This window comes from Falco cherrug, chromosome 6, assembly GCF_023634085.1.
Source record: "Falco cherrug isolate bFalChe1 chromosome 6, bFalChe1.pri, whole genome shotgun sequence".
NCBI lineage: Eukaryota > Metazoa > Chordata > Aves > Falconiformes > Falconidae > Falco > Falco cherrug.
The window spans coordinates 50,603,225-50,622,056 of NC_073702.1; the positions used below are offsets into that span (position 1 = coordinate 50,603,225).

Sequence of the window (18,832 nt, forward strand, 5' to 3'; positions counted from 1 at the left end):
GGCGGGCGCGGGGGGAGGCGGGACCGAGGGCGCTCCGGGGGCCGCGGGCAGGCTGCTGTCCCGGGGCCGCGGGCAGGCTGCTGCCCCGGGGGCGGTCGCTGCCCCCGAGGCTGGGCTCGGGATCTCGCCCGCCTACCCACCAGGGAGAGGGCTCGTCCGCAGAGCTGGAAGGAAGCGGCACGGGTCTCTTATCCCCCCCCCGGTCCCGCAACACGCCCCCTGCGCCGGCGGGCAGCGCTTCCTCCGCATGTCTGAGGGGAGGAAACTCGGCAGAGGAAAAGCGGGGGCGGCGGAGAAAGGCAGGAGGGAAGGGGGAGAAAGTTGTTTGACTTGCAAAGAGGTGAGGCTTTCCAGTGGCTCCCAACTGCACTGTGCAGTGGAGACCTTCAGTCTGCCCGAAGCTGGAGGATGGGGACAGAGCTGCCGCCCGAGCTCACCGAGGTGCCCCTTGGGGGGAACGGGAGTGCCCAGCCGGTGCCTGACACAGCCCTGCTGCCCCCGGCGCGGGGCATGGCCATGTTCATCGTCCGCTGCGTCATCCCTTCGCTTTACCTGCTCATCATCACTGTGGGCTTGCTGGGCAACGTCACCCTCATGAAGATCTTCATCGCCAACAGTGCCATGAGGAGCGTGCCCAACATCTTCATCTCTAGCCTTGCTGCTGGTGATCTGCTGCTGCTAGTGACCTGTGTGCCGGTGGATGCCTCCCGGTATTTCTCTGAGGAGTGGCTTTTTGGGGAGGTGGGCTGCAAGCTCATCCCTGCCATCCAGCTCACCTCTGTTGGTGTCTCTGTCTTCACCCTCACTGCCCTCAGTGCTGACAGGTAGGAAAGCTAGGCTGCCCCTTTTCAGCCCTCTGCAGCCTGGGCTAAGGCTAGCCAGAGCTGGCATGAAAGGTGAACCACCCCTCTGATAAGGGATCCCCGGTCCGCAATCCCCTTATTCCAACTTGTGAGGTGCCCGTGCTTCTCCTTCCCTCACCGGCTGGTGGCAAGTCTGGTACTAACTGAAGTTAGAGGGTGTGCCTGGGCCTCCAGCTTCCCGGGTGCCAGCTGCAAGAACTGGGTTTAGTCCTGTCCTCTGCACCCCTGGGATGGTCCTGTAACTGCCAAGGTGTTGAAATCTTATCCATTAGAGGAAGGTGTTAGACACTAAATATGACCCATGCCAAAAAGCAGTGGTAGGTCACAAGCACAGAGATATATTTAATGAGTTTGTTTCTTTCTGCTGAGAAAGTGTGTGTGTGTGCGTATGTGCTTGCACCCTCGTAGAAGAGCAGGCTACCAGAGGTGACTTCCAGGACTAGTTCAGCCTCTGGGAATTTGGAGGCACCAAACAGTTCTGTTGTAATTGTCAGTCTTAAAGTTTGGCTCAAACTATTTGTTCTGCTTCTTCTGAACTTGTAGAAAAAGGGGGGGGGGGGGGGGGAAGAAAAAAAGAGGGGGGAAAAAGGAAAATCCCCCCAAACAAACCAGAAAGTAACACTTCCATTTCCAGTACTTGTCAAATTAGGAAGAAACGAAGAGCTGGACCCCAAGTTTTTCCTCCCAGTCATTATAAATGTGTACTTAAGGGATTTATAGCAGCTGGGTGGCTGTTGGACTGTGCTTCAGGCTTTGAAAGACAAAATCTTGCAACATAATTGGCAATCTTAAATTAAATTAATTACCTTTCTTCCCTTACCTAAGCAATTTTTTTTTATTATTTATTTTTTTTTAAAGCCAGAAATGAAAATGTTTAGTTCCTTTGCCATAGGTATTACCCCATTTTCTTTTGCTGGGTTTTAGCTGAACCAATGCATTACCTTGGTGTATAATGTAAAGGCTTGAGTTTAGTAATGTATCTTCACACTTACAGTAACATTTCTTTAAAACTTTTAATCCTTTTTTTGTTTGTGTGTGTATAACTGTAATTTATTTCTTTTTTTTTTAACCAAATCAGTAAATCGTTTGATTCCAACTGTGGGTAGTCTTAATGGCCATCAATTTCAGTGGTGTTTGAATCAGGACCTAAAATATTTGTGTATAAAAAGATTGCAACTTATGAAAATAGATTATGTTTTTGAAGAATAGCTTGCAAAATGTGCCTGAAAGTGAACATCTATAACTCTCTGATTACCTCAGTTAAAGAGTATGTCAAAAACTGTCTTGGAGATCCAGGTAAACTTTACAGTTTTCTTTCTGCTCTATTTCCACTGTTTAAAAGTATGAATGTGGTATCTTATTTGAAAAGAGAAGAAGTTATTTGCAGAGGAGATCATCTCTTTAGTGAAATATAATGTGAGGAAATGCTAGTTGTTTAATATTTAAGAATTCATTCATTTACTTTTTATATAGCCCTGAAGCATTCATTGTTTGCTTTTTCCATATAATTTTACATCCTTTTAATATTAGTAAAGATTCAAGAAGTAATAATGCTGAATCTGTTTCCACTGAATATATTTAGAATTACATGTCCTAGAAGACAGCTACAGATGGTATGCTGTGACCATATAAGCTCATAATAAATATGATCCTCCACAGTATATACAAATATCAGAAATGGTTATACTAAGAATTTAACAACTCTGTTTCTTTAAAATCTGCAATTACATTTTCAGTTACTGGGAAGAAAAGCCATTTCTTTTTCAGTCAGAAGAGCAGCCACTGACTTCAGTGACCAGTGTCTTGTCTCCTAGGGGCCCGAGTCATCTCTGAGTGAAGCTGGCTGAACTCTGAAAAGAGTTTGGGTTGGATGCAGGTCTACTTTCTTGTACGACATGTTTTGAACTAAAGAGGAGGCACTGGTGTGGAGGGGTTTTTGTCACATTAATTTGTAGTCAGATCCTAACACGTGTCATCTTGACTATATCAGTTATGGGTAATTATGTTGGCAGATCAGGAGTGATGGCAGCATCCTGCACCTAAGAGATGCTGAGGAGACAGGTCCTGGCTGGGAGCAATGTTTTCTCCAGATAAGCAAATCTATCATAGGATGCTAGCAGTTTGCAAACAGTGATAGTACTAAAAAGGCTCCATTATAATCCAGTACATATTTGGTCTGGTATACTATATCTTCGCGGTGACCCCTTTCACAGATAAAGCTCAGAGTACATTTTAATATATTATCATTAAAGCCTTTCCTGCTTTTTACTCCCTATTACCACAGGACTGTGTAGAAGTCCAGACACTGATTACACTAAAAAAACAGATTTAGAAATGTTTAGAGTTCTTTACAGTGTGCCTGTGTGAATTAGGATAAAGGAGGTTGTCCTGGTTTCCATGGTGTAATCAGCACTTATATTTTGTAGAAATTCTGTGTGGCAAATTACATGTATGTGCTACATTTAACAGCAACGGCTGCAGAAACAATAAGCTCTGAATGATCATTACCTACAAACTGAAGCTATAAGGAAGAAAAAGTAGTAGTCATTGCATATATATCTTTTCTAAAGTTGCTTTATTTCATACGGCTGTTTGTCACAGAAGTCCCTTACGGCATCACTAGTGTTTTCAGTGTGACAGACGTGCACCTTCTCTCTGGAAGCTTCATGATCTAATACTGAGATTATTTTGGTTTTGCTTTGTTTTATTTTTGTTTGTTTGTTTGTGGGTGGTTGTTTTTTGTGTACAGACATGATACGTAATGTGTAACAGTGTTTCCCATATTTCCCAGGGGCACACTTGCAGATTGAAATTGGCAGCATGCAACAGATCTGCCCAAGGTTACCCATCCCAGGAACAGCAGCTGGTCCCATCAAACAGCCCTTCCCACCCTTGAGCTCCTGTGGGTCTGGCTGCCAAGTGTGGGTGGTGGTGCCTTGCTGCAGCCCCACACATTTTGTGGCAGAGAGGGGTGGGAGGTCATTGGCAGTGTCGGGGATGGAGGCAGCAGAGAAGGTGCAGTGGTGGCACTGGTGGTGCAATGTATTGGCATTAGAAGAGGGTGCGATATCCCTCTCCTCTGGGGTGCACAAGGCAACACAGGAGCCGTGCTGCTGAGCCATCCCTCCTCTCTTACTGCCACACAGGAGATGTGCAGGGACAGCACCCCTGCCCCTCACAGCCACTGGTCCTATTGATTTTCCTCGATCACAGAGAACCCAGACCTCCTCTAGAAACCTTAATAATTCTCAGTTTTAAAAAAAGACAAAACCAGAGACTGGATTACAGAAGGAGAAAACATAATAATTACAGTGGACAACAAATGAAAGAATGAAGGGGGATGAAGGACAAAAATGTACAAAAAAAACCAAACAAAAAAAAGGGAACTAAGGAGAGCATAGGGCTGAATACCCCAAATAGCACTCAGCACACCCTGAAAGTGCCCACAGAGCTGGTGTGTGATTGCCAAGGATGCACTTCCTAGAGGTGCAGTGGGACAAGATATAAAAAATGGGTCCCCTGTCGAGCTTGTTTCTCCAGGGGCCATGGAATGCAGTTTTGACCAGGGCTAATGGATGTTGTTGATAAAGTCTCAGGACATGGTGTGGTCTTGGATAAGGAGGGTAAAAAAAAAGAGGTGAGAAGTGTTGCCAGAGGGACTGCAGCATGGCACACATGAAAAGGTGTGCCAGTGCCTCCTCACTGTAAACAGGACAGAAGCCGGGGCTGAACCTGACTTGAACTACGTCTCTGACTTGAACAATCCCATAAACTTGTTCACTGCTCCAGGGAGTGTTTTTCCAGTTTATGTCTGTGGTGGGCCATGCAGTTAGCTCAGAATGCAAACAGGGTCCATGGGGCTTGCTGTTTTGTGCCTGGAAAGGAATCTAGGGTAAGGAAGTGGAGTGCAAGTATGGAAAGCTGTTTCCAAGATGCTTTTCATAACTAGAGGTCAGGATGACCATAAACCTTGGTGAGGAGAGGTGGCTGGAGAAGCCCAGGGGGCAGTGGATTAAGAATGAATGCTACAGTGTGCACCTCTGGCCATCTTTGCATTATCATGTATGCTGATGAAAAGCAGTTGTACCTACAAAATGTCAAGAGACATGGGGAACAGACTTTAAAGGAATAAATGATAGTCCCTTAAAATAGCTTTAGATTTGTCCCACATAGTTTTTCCTTTTCTCTTTGGCTGTCATTTAGACATAATTTTTTGTAATCTGTAAAAACAGGATTAAATTTAATTCTGCTACTTTTCTACATTGAATTTTCTTTCTAATGAAAGGTTAGAATATCTTAGCTGAAATACAGTCCTGCTGCACTCTAATGAAGAAAGTGAAGATGCACAGTGGAGCAACTTACCCTATTGCAATTCAAATAGCATCTTCTTTGTATTCTTCCTAAAAAGTGCAAGAGACAAGTACTTGAATACTTGATTAAGCATGTAACAGAGTTATTTCTCAGTAGTGCCATGAATCCTTTCCTATATCATAAAAACAAAGGGATTTGAAAATTTAAATTCATACTTAAATAATTAAATACGATGCCTGAGATACTTAAAATGTGTTCTATAGATTTGCATAGGTAAACTATTTGATAATTGTTTTTGTTTTAATTTTTTATTTCTTTGCTTTCAATTTGGAAGATTGCAATCTGTATTTTTAAAAGTATAAAAGTACTCAACATTTTATGCAAGTTTAATATCTATGTGCTGACTTATGACTACAACTGATAACAAGAACCATTCTGGCTCAGCTGGCAAGTCTACTGCCTCCTGCTTTTTGAGAAACTCAAGAAATGTTTTGAAGATAAATTCAGAAGTGTGAAAAGGTGCCTTAGTAATTACTTCAGGATTTTTTATTAGTAAAATCACCCCTAATAAAATATTCTTTTTACTATTCTTCTGAATTTATTTAAAGTTTCATCTTTTTTTTTTTTTTTTTTTTTTTTATGCCAGGTGCTGATTCAGGCTGAAATACAGTGATTAGAGACCTCTAAAATCCTCATTTCTTATTACATGTAGGGGAGCAGGGGAAACAGGAAAGTGGACATGATTTCCTTTCGAGCTCTCATAGCTGATATTCAGGGACTAAAGAGCCTTTACAAGGAAAGTAGTATTAAATGTCATCTTAAAATTATGTACAATTAACTTATTAATTAAATAAAAAAGGGATGACACCACCCCACCCCACACACCAGCAATGCAGAAGGAATTTTATTTATGGAGTAGATTAAGGACTTACCTATTCTAGGGTAAATTTGTCCAAGTTGGGCAATTCAAATCAGCTGTGGAAGAAGTTCCTCTTGTAACCATCTTTACACATCTGAAAATGTTTTCTCAGAAAGTAACATTTTCTTCCAGAGTTAGGCAAATTTTTCTCAGACTTCATACAGACAACACATCTTTTAAACTCCAGCCTTCTTGTGTTGTCCTGGTTTTGACTGGGGTTGAACCACGACAGTGTGTCCTGTGTGGGCTCTTCAGCTCATATGGAAACAGCTTAGCCCTGAGGATGATGGCAAAGTGAGAAATGGCTGTGATGTGTATCCTATTCAGTGATCAATGCAGTGCCTGTGTTGTGCTGGCAGCTTTGATTAATGCAAACGCCAGTGTCCAACAGCCTTTTGTAGGCTGTAAACTAAAATCTGAGAAACTGCTACAAAAGCATTCCTCCTGTTCCCTGTTTCTTTGATCAGTTCAGTAAAAGCCTGTGCCTGTGGCAGATGAAATAGCTGCTAAACAGCAGATCCAGCTGAATTCTTACCAAGCAGGCCTGAACATAAATCTCCATACATTTTTCTATTTGTTTGCCTCTCCCCATAACATGGTACACAATGCCCTTACATATTACATTGCAATGGGTTTATCCAAACTGGACTGTTGGAACCCTCAAGTCTGCATTTAGCAGGTCCTCAGAAATGATGCCAAAGATCAAATATGCTCTACCAATGCTTTCTCTAGGAAAAAGATCTCATATGTTTTCTGTGATGATAAATTTGTTAGAGAATGAATAATAAATATTTTTTATGTATGTGCAGAGCGGTGGAACTCTCAAATATCCTTCCCAAAGGGATCATTTCATTGAATCCTCTTTTAAAATAGTTTAACTATAGAAGAACAAGTTTATTTGTCTTGTGGGTTTTTATTCAGAACCATTCTTCCAGACTATATATTCCTAGGGCTAAATTTTTTTTGTGTGTTTTTATATGTACTAATGAAACAAGGCATATGCAGTCACAATCCCTATGTCTAAACATGTACCTTCACTAGTAACTTCTAAATCCATGCTGAGATTCAGCCCAATTTGACAGTGTGATTACAATTAGCAAGTAAGTTCTTGCAGGTTCATAAGATTTGTGGAAGGTGAGAGGAAACATACCTTGGTGTCCATTGAAAAGAAGCGTGTTTTGAACTTAACTTGACACAACTTGTCAGATGTCAGAGAAAATAACCAAGAGATAAACAATCCATATTAACCTTGGTGTAATTACATCTGCTGCATGTAAATTTAATTGTGTGTTTCCAGCTTTGTATGAGCATATATGTACAAATAGAATTGTGGTGTGTGTTGTGTGTATGAACATGAAAGTGACTTACTCTGTTATGTTGTCATTGTGTCTCATATGATTCTGTTTGGTCCTTCACATGACTATCCCAAATACTGTTCCATTTTTTTCCAACTACTTTTCACAGTTTGGTTTTTTTTTTTGTTTGTTTGTTGTTTTTTGGTTTGTTTTTTTTTTTTTTTTTTTACATAGTGTCATGTTTGTGGTTTGGCTCCAGGTTTGTTTGATTGTTTGTATTTTAAGGATTGCTATATTAACTCTTTTGTCTGTGATTTTTTATTGTTCCCTTTTTTACCATGGTGTGTACTTGTTTTTTCCATCTACACTGATTTTAATGGAAACTAAGAACAGAAGTTGCTAATGAAACTGCACTGGACACAAGTTTACAAGTGACAGAGTGGAGTCTTCTAGGTGATAATACTGGACCAAATAAATGCAAATGCAATGCTTTTTGAATTTAGCATTTAGAGATTTGGGGTCTAGATTCTCAACTGATAAAAACTAAGTCTGTTCCAGATATAGTAATAGAGGTTTGGTCATTTAGTTCTTCCTGGCTTGGAACATTTCTAAACATATCTGACCATGTAATGTTCTCCTCAATAGTTATGTTATCTGCCATGGCATGGACTGTAACTGAATTCATCAAGGAAATGGGAGGAATTGCTTTCTAACAGCAACAATTTCATACAGGTAAACTGGCACTGAACATATTTTACACTCGGGATTTCTGCTTCCAGGCACTTTAGTTTCTGTAACCGATATTTTTATTGATCTTCTGCTCCAGTAGTGACAATTTTGTGAGGTTTCCTTCATTCGAGTATGTATGGATATCACTGCTGGGAGACATGCAGTAAGCATTACAGTGGATATGCAGATAAGTATGCATCTCTGTCTCATCAGCCTAAGGGCAGGGGTATCAATGGGATTTGAACCAAGCCCATCCGGGAAATGTTTCTCTTCCCTCAAACTCCTTTAACCCTTCAAGATTCCAAAAATAAACTCTGGAAGAATGAGATGAGGTTAGATGTGGGGGTTGTATTTTTTTTCTTACAATAGGATTATAGTGAGGGAGAAGTAATATGACTAAATGGAGAGTAGAGCACTAGGGGACAAAGCCAAACAGTACGTGAGCTTGTCTAGGCTACACATTGCAATGCCTAACCTCTAACCTAGGTGTTGAATTTCTGAGCAGAATCCAACGTCCAGAACTCCAAATTAGTGTTGGAATGAGGTAAATGCTCCAGAAAGGCAATAAAAGCCAAAGAATACACATGCTAAGCTGCCTTGTACTTCCCAGTGGGAAATGCTGTATCCAGGGGTTTGCATGATGCAGCCTGGTAAGAATAAGGTTCTGTCCTCATTGATGAAATGTTAATTTTGGGCCACTGTCTGGCAAGCCTGGGCAATGACTCCCAGACACCCTGGCTGAATGAATGTTCCATTTTGTTCTTGTATAGGCAGGTACCAGAGCTGCTTTTGCCACAGCTGTTTTATGAAGGCTAATGACTTCACTGTGCTCCAGCCATATTTTAAACACAACTTTGAGATCAGGCTCCTCAGTTTTGTTAGGTTTAGTTTCAGGATCCTAATGAAGCTTAGGTGCAAACTGAGTAGGTCTGATCAGGGAGTTCCTGTCATGCACAGCAGCGGAAATACAGCTACTTGCTGAATGTGAGTCAGACACAAACCCACGTTCAACAGTACCAAAACATAAGCCTGAGCACTGAAATTCAATCACTTTTCGAACTGTTATTAGAGCAGTCCATGGTGCGGTTTTGACCTGGGTCAATCAATATTGTCCCAAACAATTTCTAGGCATGATTCAGGATTAAACACAAGCCCAGGAGCCATTACCAACAGAAGTATAAACTACCTATTTTATTTGGGTATAGTGTTCTTGATATTGGGAGATTGAGTTTAATCAAACGGTCATGGGTATCCAGCTAATGCCACTTGGCCTCCAGGCCAAGGAATAGGCTCTGGCACTGTTTAGTTTGCTAATATAGATGTAGCATAAGTTTTTGTTAGATTTGGCTACTGGTTGCCTTCCCCTTCCCCTTCCCCTTCCCCTTCCCCTTCCCCTTCCCCTTCCCCTTCCCCTTCCCCTTCCCCTTCCCCTTCCCCTTCCCCTTCCCCTTCCCCTTCCCCTTCCCCTTCCCTTCCTTTTGCTTCCCTTCCCTCTGCAAGTCCACTGAAGATATGTTTATTAAATACAAATCTATGGGGAATGCTGACATATATGTGAACTTTTCTGAACAATAGCCAGTTAACAATGTACTGTTACTGCTCTTGGGAGGAGAACTGAACAAATTACTGATGATACTTTTAAGTTGTGCAGTTACAAGTAAATGGGTTTAGAGAAGTAGAACTACAAGCCAGGCTACTGGCAGTGAGCTAGCATTGAAAGGTTTGTATGACCTTGTAAGAAATATAGCTGGCTAACATGAGGTGAATGCAGGAGAAAGACATAGCTAGAGAAGAAAAAATCAAAAGGAAAGAGAAAATTTCTCTTCTGAAACACTGGCTGGACAGGCCAGGAAATATATTTACCTGGGAAACTTATGTTTTGATTCTTTTCAGGGTGGAGAAATCATCATCCAAAAAAGTAAATCAGACTTTTTTTGTTGAAGTATTATTGTTAGTTTTTGGCTCAACAGAGCATGTTTCTATAGAGTGGAAAGTTTTTTTCACTTAGGAAAATCTTAGGATTTTCCCCCTGAGAAACACAGAACATATGCCATTGATATTCAGTTTAATTGTGTTTACACATGGTCTGCTAGCCTTCATTTCAAATACTGTTCATTTTATTCAGCTATCAGACCTCTGAGGTGCTGATTCCTGGTGAATGCAATTCTCTGCACTTAAGAGATAAGCGCAGAACAAATATATTGGGAATAACTATAAAAAACATATCTATTTTAAATTGCAAGAATTTATAAGAACAAAATAGAATAAATGTGAATATCAGACTGAGTGTTGTGAAATAAATTCCCACAAAAGTAGACATCAAATGATTCCAAATTATTCTCAGCTCGATAAATTGTTCTGCTCTTAAAGATTGCACTGGAGTTGAGTCAACAGAACTCCCTATCCAAAATTTCATTCTCCTTTAGCGCAGTGGACTGCAAGTGGACACAGTATTAGTATTTTTAAGAAATATTGACCATACGGCCATGTTTTCTATTCAGATATATTTATATCCTTTCACATTGTTAGGCTAAATGCCGTCTTTTTGTGTTTGAAATCCTCATGAAATGACACAATAAAATGCTAACATATAGATGGTGTTGATAAATGACTCTGGTTTGCAGGAAATGCAGTACTTTGACAAAACAACATCACTTCAAACAGAAGGCTTATAATAAGGCCAATGATATCAATCCCTCCAGCTCCAGGATTAAAATGCAAATTAAATCACAGTGCTCTGTATCTGCCCTGCATGAATTAGGTCTCTGCTTGGTTTATGACACTTACTATTTTTTTTTTTTTTTGATTGTAATAGCATGTAGGAAACTAGGTGATAAATTAGGGTCCTATTTGTGGTAGGTGTTATATGAACAGGAACAAGAAGAAGGTCCTTGACTTGAAGGGTTTTTAAGTAGAGACAACAGAAGATACAGAAACAAAAGGGCAAGGAGATATTGAGGCAACTCTGTCTGAAATGGTAGGCTGTAATCATAGTCCAGTGACTGCCTAAGTATGGTCTAGCTGTTTGGTTTTTCTTTTTAATTTGTTTTTGAAGATCATCTCAAAGTAGTCTAGAAAAAGAGGTAGCACTGCAATGGAGGGATAGCTTAGAACTAATGATGGAGCAGCTTCTTTTGAAGTCAAGTGTGTGGGAGGGAAAATAGCATTGTGGATGCAGCAGAACAGGAGTAGAGCTTTGCACTGTTTTTGAGAACTGCAAAATACCTTTATGAAGGCCTTTGAAAGCAAAGATGGGGATAAGTAGATAAGCTGTGCTGGAATTTAGAAGGTAGCAACATGTTATAACTCCGGAGGAAGAGGATATTCTTTTTTCGTCAGTTTTTTGGGCTGTGTAGAAGGGAGGAGATTGCTTTATAACGAAAATGCGCTATACAAACAAAACAGTCTGCAGAATGGGCAAGTTTGTGCTTGTGTTTGTTGGCAGAAACCACAGCTCCAAAGAAAGGAAACTTATAAAAGTATTTCCTGAGTTGGGCTGCCTTTGTCAACAGTGATAATGATAGAGGATGTAGGAAGACAGAATTTACATGAAGGCTTTTAATTAAAACCAAATGCATATTTATATTTTTTCCTGAACTTCGTGGCAACCTATGATTTTCTTTTTTCATCAGTGAAGTAAAGGAAAAGATGGATTTTGCTTACTAATTTGACTAAATAATTTGCACCCTTACTTCTGATGTACCAGTGTTTTTTTATTGATAGAAAACACAATTCATAATTTGAATGGTTGGTGGTATGTTTTAGCCTTACGTTGGTTTTATACAAAGGAAGAGGCTGGGTGTTCATTTTTGGGAACACTTCTAATTTCACTTAGTTTACATTTGATTTTATCTGTAACCTGACTTTTTCTATCTTTTCAGAATTGTAAACAAGAAGACAGATTTTGTAAAGCACTTAGTGCCTTTTCCTTCCTGTTGACGCCAAGTACTGTGCAGGGCTGAGTCCTAGGAAGAAGAGGGCTATCTTGTAGTTAGTTGAAGTAGCAAGAAGAATTTTGGTAGGATTAAATAAGTTTTCTGGGCTAAGCCCAGCTGTTTTGTGAAAAAAGGCAATGCCTTCCAACTTGGAGTCAGTTGCAGCTCAGGGGAAAGAATGCTACTTGCTGAAACAGCAATATATGCCAAGGCACAAAAACATGCCACATCTTCTGCTAATGTAAAGACTTCTGAAAAGGACTCCCATTTAGATATTAACCAGACCAAATACTGCTAAAATAATTAATTGTAACATGGTCATTTTCTTGGGTAACAGCACTGTGGTCAAAACAGTTTGAAGCACAGCAGTGGGAAAAGAGAGGGAAAAAAAATATCCGTAGTACAAAACATGATTTTTATCCAATGTCCTCCCTGCTGCCCTGACAAAATCCCCAAAACAGCTCTTCCCCATCAATGCAGAGTTTTAAAGAAATGAGCAGATGTAAGGACTTGACGTCACCTCAGTTGAATGAAATGAAATAGGTCTGTCTTGATGTAATGAAATCAAGGCAGACAGCAGTAGGAAGCAAATTATTGAATAATAAGGTCACAGTTTGTGCTGTGGAGACTTTGAGCTTTGTCCAGAGGCTTCTATACTTCTTATGGCAGTATAAAGGATTTCTTTACACCTTGGTGTCCAGGGAGTTTCTCATTGTGTGTTAGAAGAAATTGTAAACATAAATTAACAGAGACAGTTTACTGAGGTTTATTTTCTACTCCATGATATGGGTGAAGACACTGAATTCAGAGAGGATATGAACATAAGTAGTCATCATTTATAATTATTTAGTGATAAGGCAATTTATCACAGTCCTGAGAAAGACGACTCCAAGGCACATTTTATGTGACTCAAATATTCTCTGAAGAAAAAGTTTGCTAGGGTACAAAGACAGTGCTTTGATCCAGACATTTTCATGGCATAGCCAATTGCACTGTTGGTTGCCAAGAAACTCACAAATTGATGTATGGGGCTATAGCTTTTACCCACATTTTTTTGGACATCTGCTCAAGGTGTTGAGGTGCTATGAAGTACCTCTCAGGACCTGCAAGTCAGCCATAAAGGGTATTTGGGATCACAGCTTTATTTCTCAGCATTTTTTTCAGCAACAATGTTATATTTAACCATAACCTTACCCTTGGTATGTATATAGACACCTGCTCATACCCATACATATTTTCATTTGTATATGTATGTATATGTATCTATATGCATTGACAAGGAGTTATATCACCAAGTGGAGACATCTAAGTTAGAGTTCTTCTCACTATAAGCTCATTGTACAGCTAACAGAGAAAAAGAAGCAACTCAGAGAGTGATTTAATACACCTAAAATCTGAATCACCCTTTGAAAGTACATCTCAACCGAGTAGAAAGACCTTAAAATGAATAAAATTATGTTCCTGGAATATGGATCTCTCCTGAATGCCTTCTTCCTGTTAAAATTTTCTTTAGATATTCAATAAAAATCACTTTTCCATTTCTCAAAACTCTGCAAATTCAGAAAAAAACCCTCTGCCATTCCAAAGCAAATCAAAACTAGAAACAAAAAATTGAAGAAGCAAAAACCCCCAACCATCAGATAAAGCGACCTTCCAGATTACATGGCTTAGTCAAACTGAAATGTTTTGTTTAATATTTGTTTTTTAGTAAAAAACATTAAAACATAATTTACTTACATTTTGAAAAAGAGTTTTCAAAATAAATTAAAAATCTAAGCAAAACATTAAGGTATCCTTGAAATATTTTTCTCAGGCTGTATTTGGCCTTTTAAAACTGACCTTTTCTCATGGAAAGGTTCACTTTGTATCACCTTCTACAACAATATTTTTAAAATAAAAGAGTTCCTGACCAGAGTCTACCTCTATTTATTTTACTTTGCTGTACTGTGAGATTTCCATTCTTTGCAATTCTCCTGTTTTCGTTGTTATGAAATTGCCAATTCTACAAAGGTTTATATGTAATCATATGAGACAGTTTCCCAAAAAATCGTGTAGAGCAGCAGCTTCCAATTATTGATGTGGAAATATTTACTTTATTTAAGAGTTTAATACTTCTGCACAAGTTCCATTGGGAATCATTCCTGCCTGGCTTTACATAGATGCGTATATTCCAGTTGTCACACTCAGGACAGCATATCTGTCTGTGGAAAGGTGCTGGGGTGGAAAGGCAAGAGACAGCACAGCAGCAGGTGTTGCTGGTCTGGGAAGAAGTGGTTAATGTTGATTACAGCCCTGTGCTCTGGTGGGGAGCAGGAAAGCTGTGTTGGTGGGCAGGAGGAAGTTCTGGGCTGTGGCAGCCCAGGAAGGAAGTAAACTGTAGTGGGCAAGTGTTGGTACAGGAGTGAGGTGGAAGTATGGAGGTAGGATGTGCATCCGGGGATTTGTTGGAGGGGGGTTGGAGAGAAAGAGTAGTCATGGTTGCTTCTGTGCTTTCACCAGGCTGGCACAGATCAGCCACCTACAATCACAGGCTATATCCCAGGGCTCCTTTTGCCATCTTTGATGGGTACATGTACAGGTGAAGCTAGACATTTAGAGAATACAAATTTATGAAAGGTTACAAACCCCTTGGTATTTCAAATAAGAACACAATATGACATTATTGTAATCAAAGGCATGAAGTGGCCTTATGCATCACGTGTTGAATTTGAAAAGATACCTTTTAATTTGCACCTGCATTTTGATCCATTTCAGGTACAAAGCGATTGTAAATCCCATGGACATCCAGACCTCCAGTGCAGTGCTATGGACCTGTCTTAAAGCTGTCGCTATCTGGGTAATCTCCGTGCTCCTAGCAGTTCCCGAAGCAGTGTTCTCTGAGCTAGCCCACATCAATGACACGGATAATGCCACTTTCACAGCATGCATACCATATCCCATGACGGATGACATGCACCCGAAGATCCATTCTGTGCTGATTTTCCTTGTGTATTTCCTTATCCCTCTCACCATTATTAGTATCTACTACTACCATATTGCAAAGAGCTTAATAAAAAGTGCTCACAATATCCCTGGAGAATACAGTGAGCATTGCAAAAGACAGGTAAGCAATTTGCTTTTTACGTCCTGATGAAAGATTTGTGTGCTGTATATGCTTAACAATGGAAGTACAGGAACTATAACATCCAGATTGCTGGATTTCACAGAGGACTTGTTCTGTTTTCCACATGCATGAAATAAGCCAAGGATTATCTGAAAAATCTTGTTTTCACAATTGCTCAGTATTAAGCCCAGTATGGAAATGTATATGAGCAAGGAAAAATATAAATTCAATGCTATCAACGTACGTTCTTAACAAGAAGCAGTATCAGTATATGTGTTTGTATGTGTTGTTACTATAACCATTACTTGTGTTCTTAGAGAGGGACAATGTTTCTGTAGTTAATGCTGGTGCTGGTGGCTTCACCTATCTCTATAGGTGGCCATTTTGAGAAGAAATCTTACCTAAACTTTTTGAGAAGCTCATTTTATTTGTGCCTGGAAATGAAAAAAAACCCCAACCCTGACATAGGCAGGGAAAATTTTTCTTAGGGGATCAAAGGTTCTTCTGAGACCAAGGAGTGCTGAAAATATGAATGCAGTGTGCAAATTTATTCTTCTTTGGCTTTCTCAGTAGAAATTTCTTTCTACTGAGACAATCCTGAACTCACACTTTTCTAATACTCTTTCTGTTACGGATGCTATAAAACTTTTGGTACAGGTTCTGTATACCTTTGAGACAAAGCATTTTAAAATGCTGGACAAAGTCAGCTTCCCTGTAAGGCACAGGAAGCAATAAGATAGCAACAAACTGTTCATTAGCAGGAATATTTGTATATACAAACAACAGTTTTTGCAGTGAAAGTGCCTCAACCGCTTTACAAAAGCATTAGTATTGATAGGGAAAAATAGTTATGCCCATCAAAACAATCAGGAAGCATTTTCTCTGGCAGTATTTTAGAAAATACTTTTATATGCACTGAAATCTCTTTGCACATATAGCATGTACATATTCTTTCAAAAAGAAAGACCACATTCCCTCATGTCCTTTTTACTCAGCATTTCATTTCTACTCTAGTCTGTTTCTTGTCAAAAATGCATACATATTAGCACTTCATGTATTATTTTATTTTCCTGTGAAATATAGAGAGCCTTTTGGCTGAACCCTCAGGATGGAAAAATATTTAATTTATATCACATTTCTGAACCCACATGTATTTTCAAAGTAAGAACATATTTTTTCATTCTATTTAACTTTTTTCTTTTTGTTAATCTATGAGGCTCGGAAGAATAGAAAATTCTGTTATACTTACATATCTTCCAGCAAAAGGAAATAAATCCAGACTATTGTTATCAACTCTCATTTCTTTAGGCCATAGCACAAAAGTGTAATATTCACCCACCGTACCTCTGCACCTTTTAGTCTGCCTTTGCAATCTGTCTGAGTGCAAATCCTATCAAATCGGAATGTTAGAGTTTTCTCACCTTTTGTGAATTCCCCACAGGTTTTGGTTTAGATAGAGCCATGAAAACTACTTACAGATTTATTTCACAGATCTGGAAACCCTGTTAGAATAAATTCACTTGATTTTTTCAGAAAATTGATCAAAGCCAGAAAACTTTCCTGCCTTTGCAAAACTTTGGTACCTAACATACCTAATAAATCTTTTGGGAGGAATGGGTAGGTTTCTGCTTCCCTCTGGTGCATCCTACCTGGCCAGTTTCTCTCCCTCTTTCAGTTTGGAGCTGCTGTGTATGATCATTTACTGTCAACTTTTCAGCCACTCTCGATAGCTACATTTTAAACATTGTAATCATTATACTTTAGCACTGCAATCAAGGTACATTTCTTTCATGTCATTGTTGAAGATTAACTGAAACTTCCACCTTACCCTGGAATTAAGATGCTTCAGACTGTGCAATGCAGTTTTGGTAGTTTGCCTAGGAGAGAGAGGCACAACCTGAGGCATTTCGGGCAAAATAATGGGATGTAAGTACCATTGTACAGCTAACACCCTAGCAACGTCTCTACATGTCACTCACAACATCTCTAGATTTCGAAGCTAACGGTCTTTAAATAGCTTTGGAAGTAAAGATGAGTTGCAAGCCAAGTGCTGAGATCTCATCAGAAAAGGTTATGTTTCATGAAATTCTTTGGTGCATGCTTTCAGGCTAAAAGCCAGTGTTTACTTGGGTCATGAATCACTCACACTGTGTACATCATATAGAAAGAGCAACCTTCTGTAACTGCAGACGGCTAGGATCTTTCACTGAAAGTAAACTGGAAGTGGGAAAGTAAATGAAATACAAAAAATAATTCAGCCCCTGAGGGAAGCATTTTTACTGGCCTTACTTATGACAGTTTTTAAAGCCAATACAAAGCAAAATGCTACATGTTTTAATTAAGTCTGTTATGTGGAATAGTTCAGTGTTGTTCAATTGGGTTCTTTTCACCTTTTTAGATGGAAACTCGGAAACGTCTGGCAAAAATTGTCCTAGTTTTTGTTGGCTTCTTTGCTATCTGCTGGTTTCCTAACCACGTGCTATACATGTACCGATCTTTTAATTACAATGAGATTGATCCATCGACGGGACATATGGTTGTTACCTTAGTGGCCCGAGTGCTAAGCTTCTGCAACTCTTGTGTCAATCCATTTGCACTGTATTTTCTCAGTGAGAGTTTTCGAAGACATTTCAACAACCAGCTTTGCTGCAGGAGGAAAGATCAGCAAGAGAGATCTGCCAGCTACTTGCGCAACTCTTCTGCCATTCAAATGACTTCCCTGAAAAGCAATACCAGGAACACAGTAACTAGCATGACACAACTGAACGGGCACAACTTGAAACAAGAAATGTCATTATGATTTAATAGGTGTGATTTTTGACTGTGGAACGAATTTGAACTTTTTATTTGCAGTTTTTAACTGTCATTTGGTTCTCATATGCTTAGACCATCTGAGTCCTGAGAATAGAACATCTGTTAAAGTCTGGCCAATCTGAGGTTATTTCACACTTAGTCTTACTTTTAGGTAGAAGTTTGTGGAGAAAACAAAACCGACTGGCTCCTATTGTACTTTAAAGGAGTTGTTAATACATGTTTACTATATAAGAAAGCAAAATAATGGTGTGAGTATTAGTGTAGCTGATATAACACTGCTTTAAAAAGTATAGATTTTCTGATCCGAAATACATGTATTCTTAATTTAATATTGATCCAGGATTATGTCTTACTCTAATAGATTTTGCATGATTTAACTGTGCTGTGTGTACAAGCATTGTTCATTAAGACTGATCACTGATGAGCATCCAGCCCATGAGACCAGACAAGTTCTATCCTGAAATAATCCCCAAGTAATGAAACATAGGTAGCTGGCACTGGTTGCTCAGTACCAGCTCTTTGCTCTCTAGATCTACTCCTTTTGCACACGCTGTTTAGCAGTCTAAACAAAGCCTAAGTACTGTTGAAATCTCAGCTTTAAAAGACCTTTTCTTTTCCTGAAGGCCCTTGTGCATAAATAGTCAATACACTTCTGAAAATCCTATCTGGGATGCCTAAAAGAAGGCTTTACAAATGTTTCTGGTAAGTCACCTCAGTGCCATGAACAGTGCACAGGTCTCTGGCAGTATTCCTAGGAGGACATTTTCAAGGTACATGGTCAGTACAGAGCTGGGATTAAAAAAGCAGGGAATGGTGGGTGAGGCTGTAGGTACCAATTATCATCCTGTCCAGAATAAATTTGC

The 18,832-nt window shown here is 39.7% G+C and overlaps 1 protein-coding gene across 1 annotated transcript; it reads left to right on the plus strand.

Annotated features, from left to right (window-relative positions):
* The first annotated feature begins 405 nt into the window (after nucleotides 1-405).
* On the plus strand, nucleotides 406-17,966 carry NMBR (neuromedin B receptor). Its single transcript, XM_005438191.3, has 3 exons — nucleotides 406-824; nucleotides 14,807-15,155; nucleotides 17,554-17,966. The coding sequence occupies exons 1-3, from the start codon at nucleotides 409-411 to the stop codon at nucleotides 17,953-17,955; spliced, it is 1,167 nt and encodes a 388-aa protein (XP_005438248.2). The 5' UTR covers nucleotides 406-408; the 3' UTR covers nucleotides 17,956-17,966.
* Nucleotides 17,967-18,832: the final 866 nt, after the last annotated feature.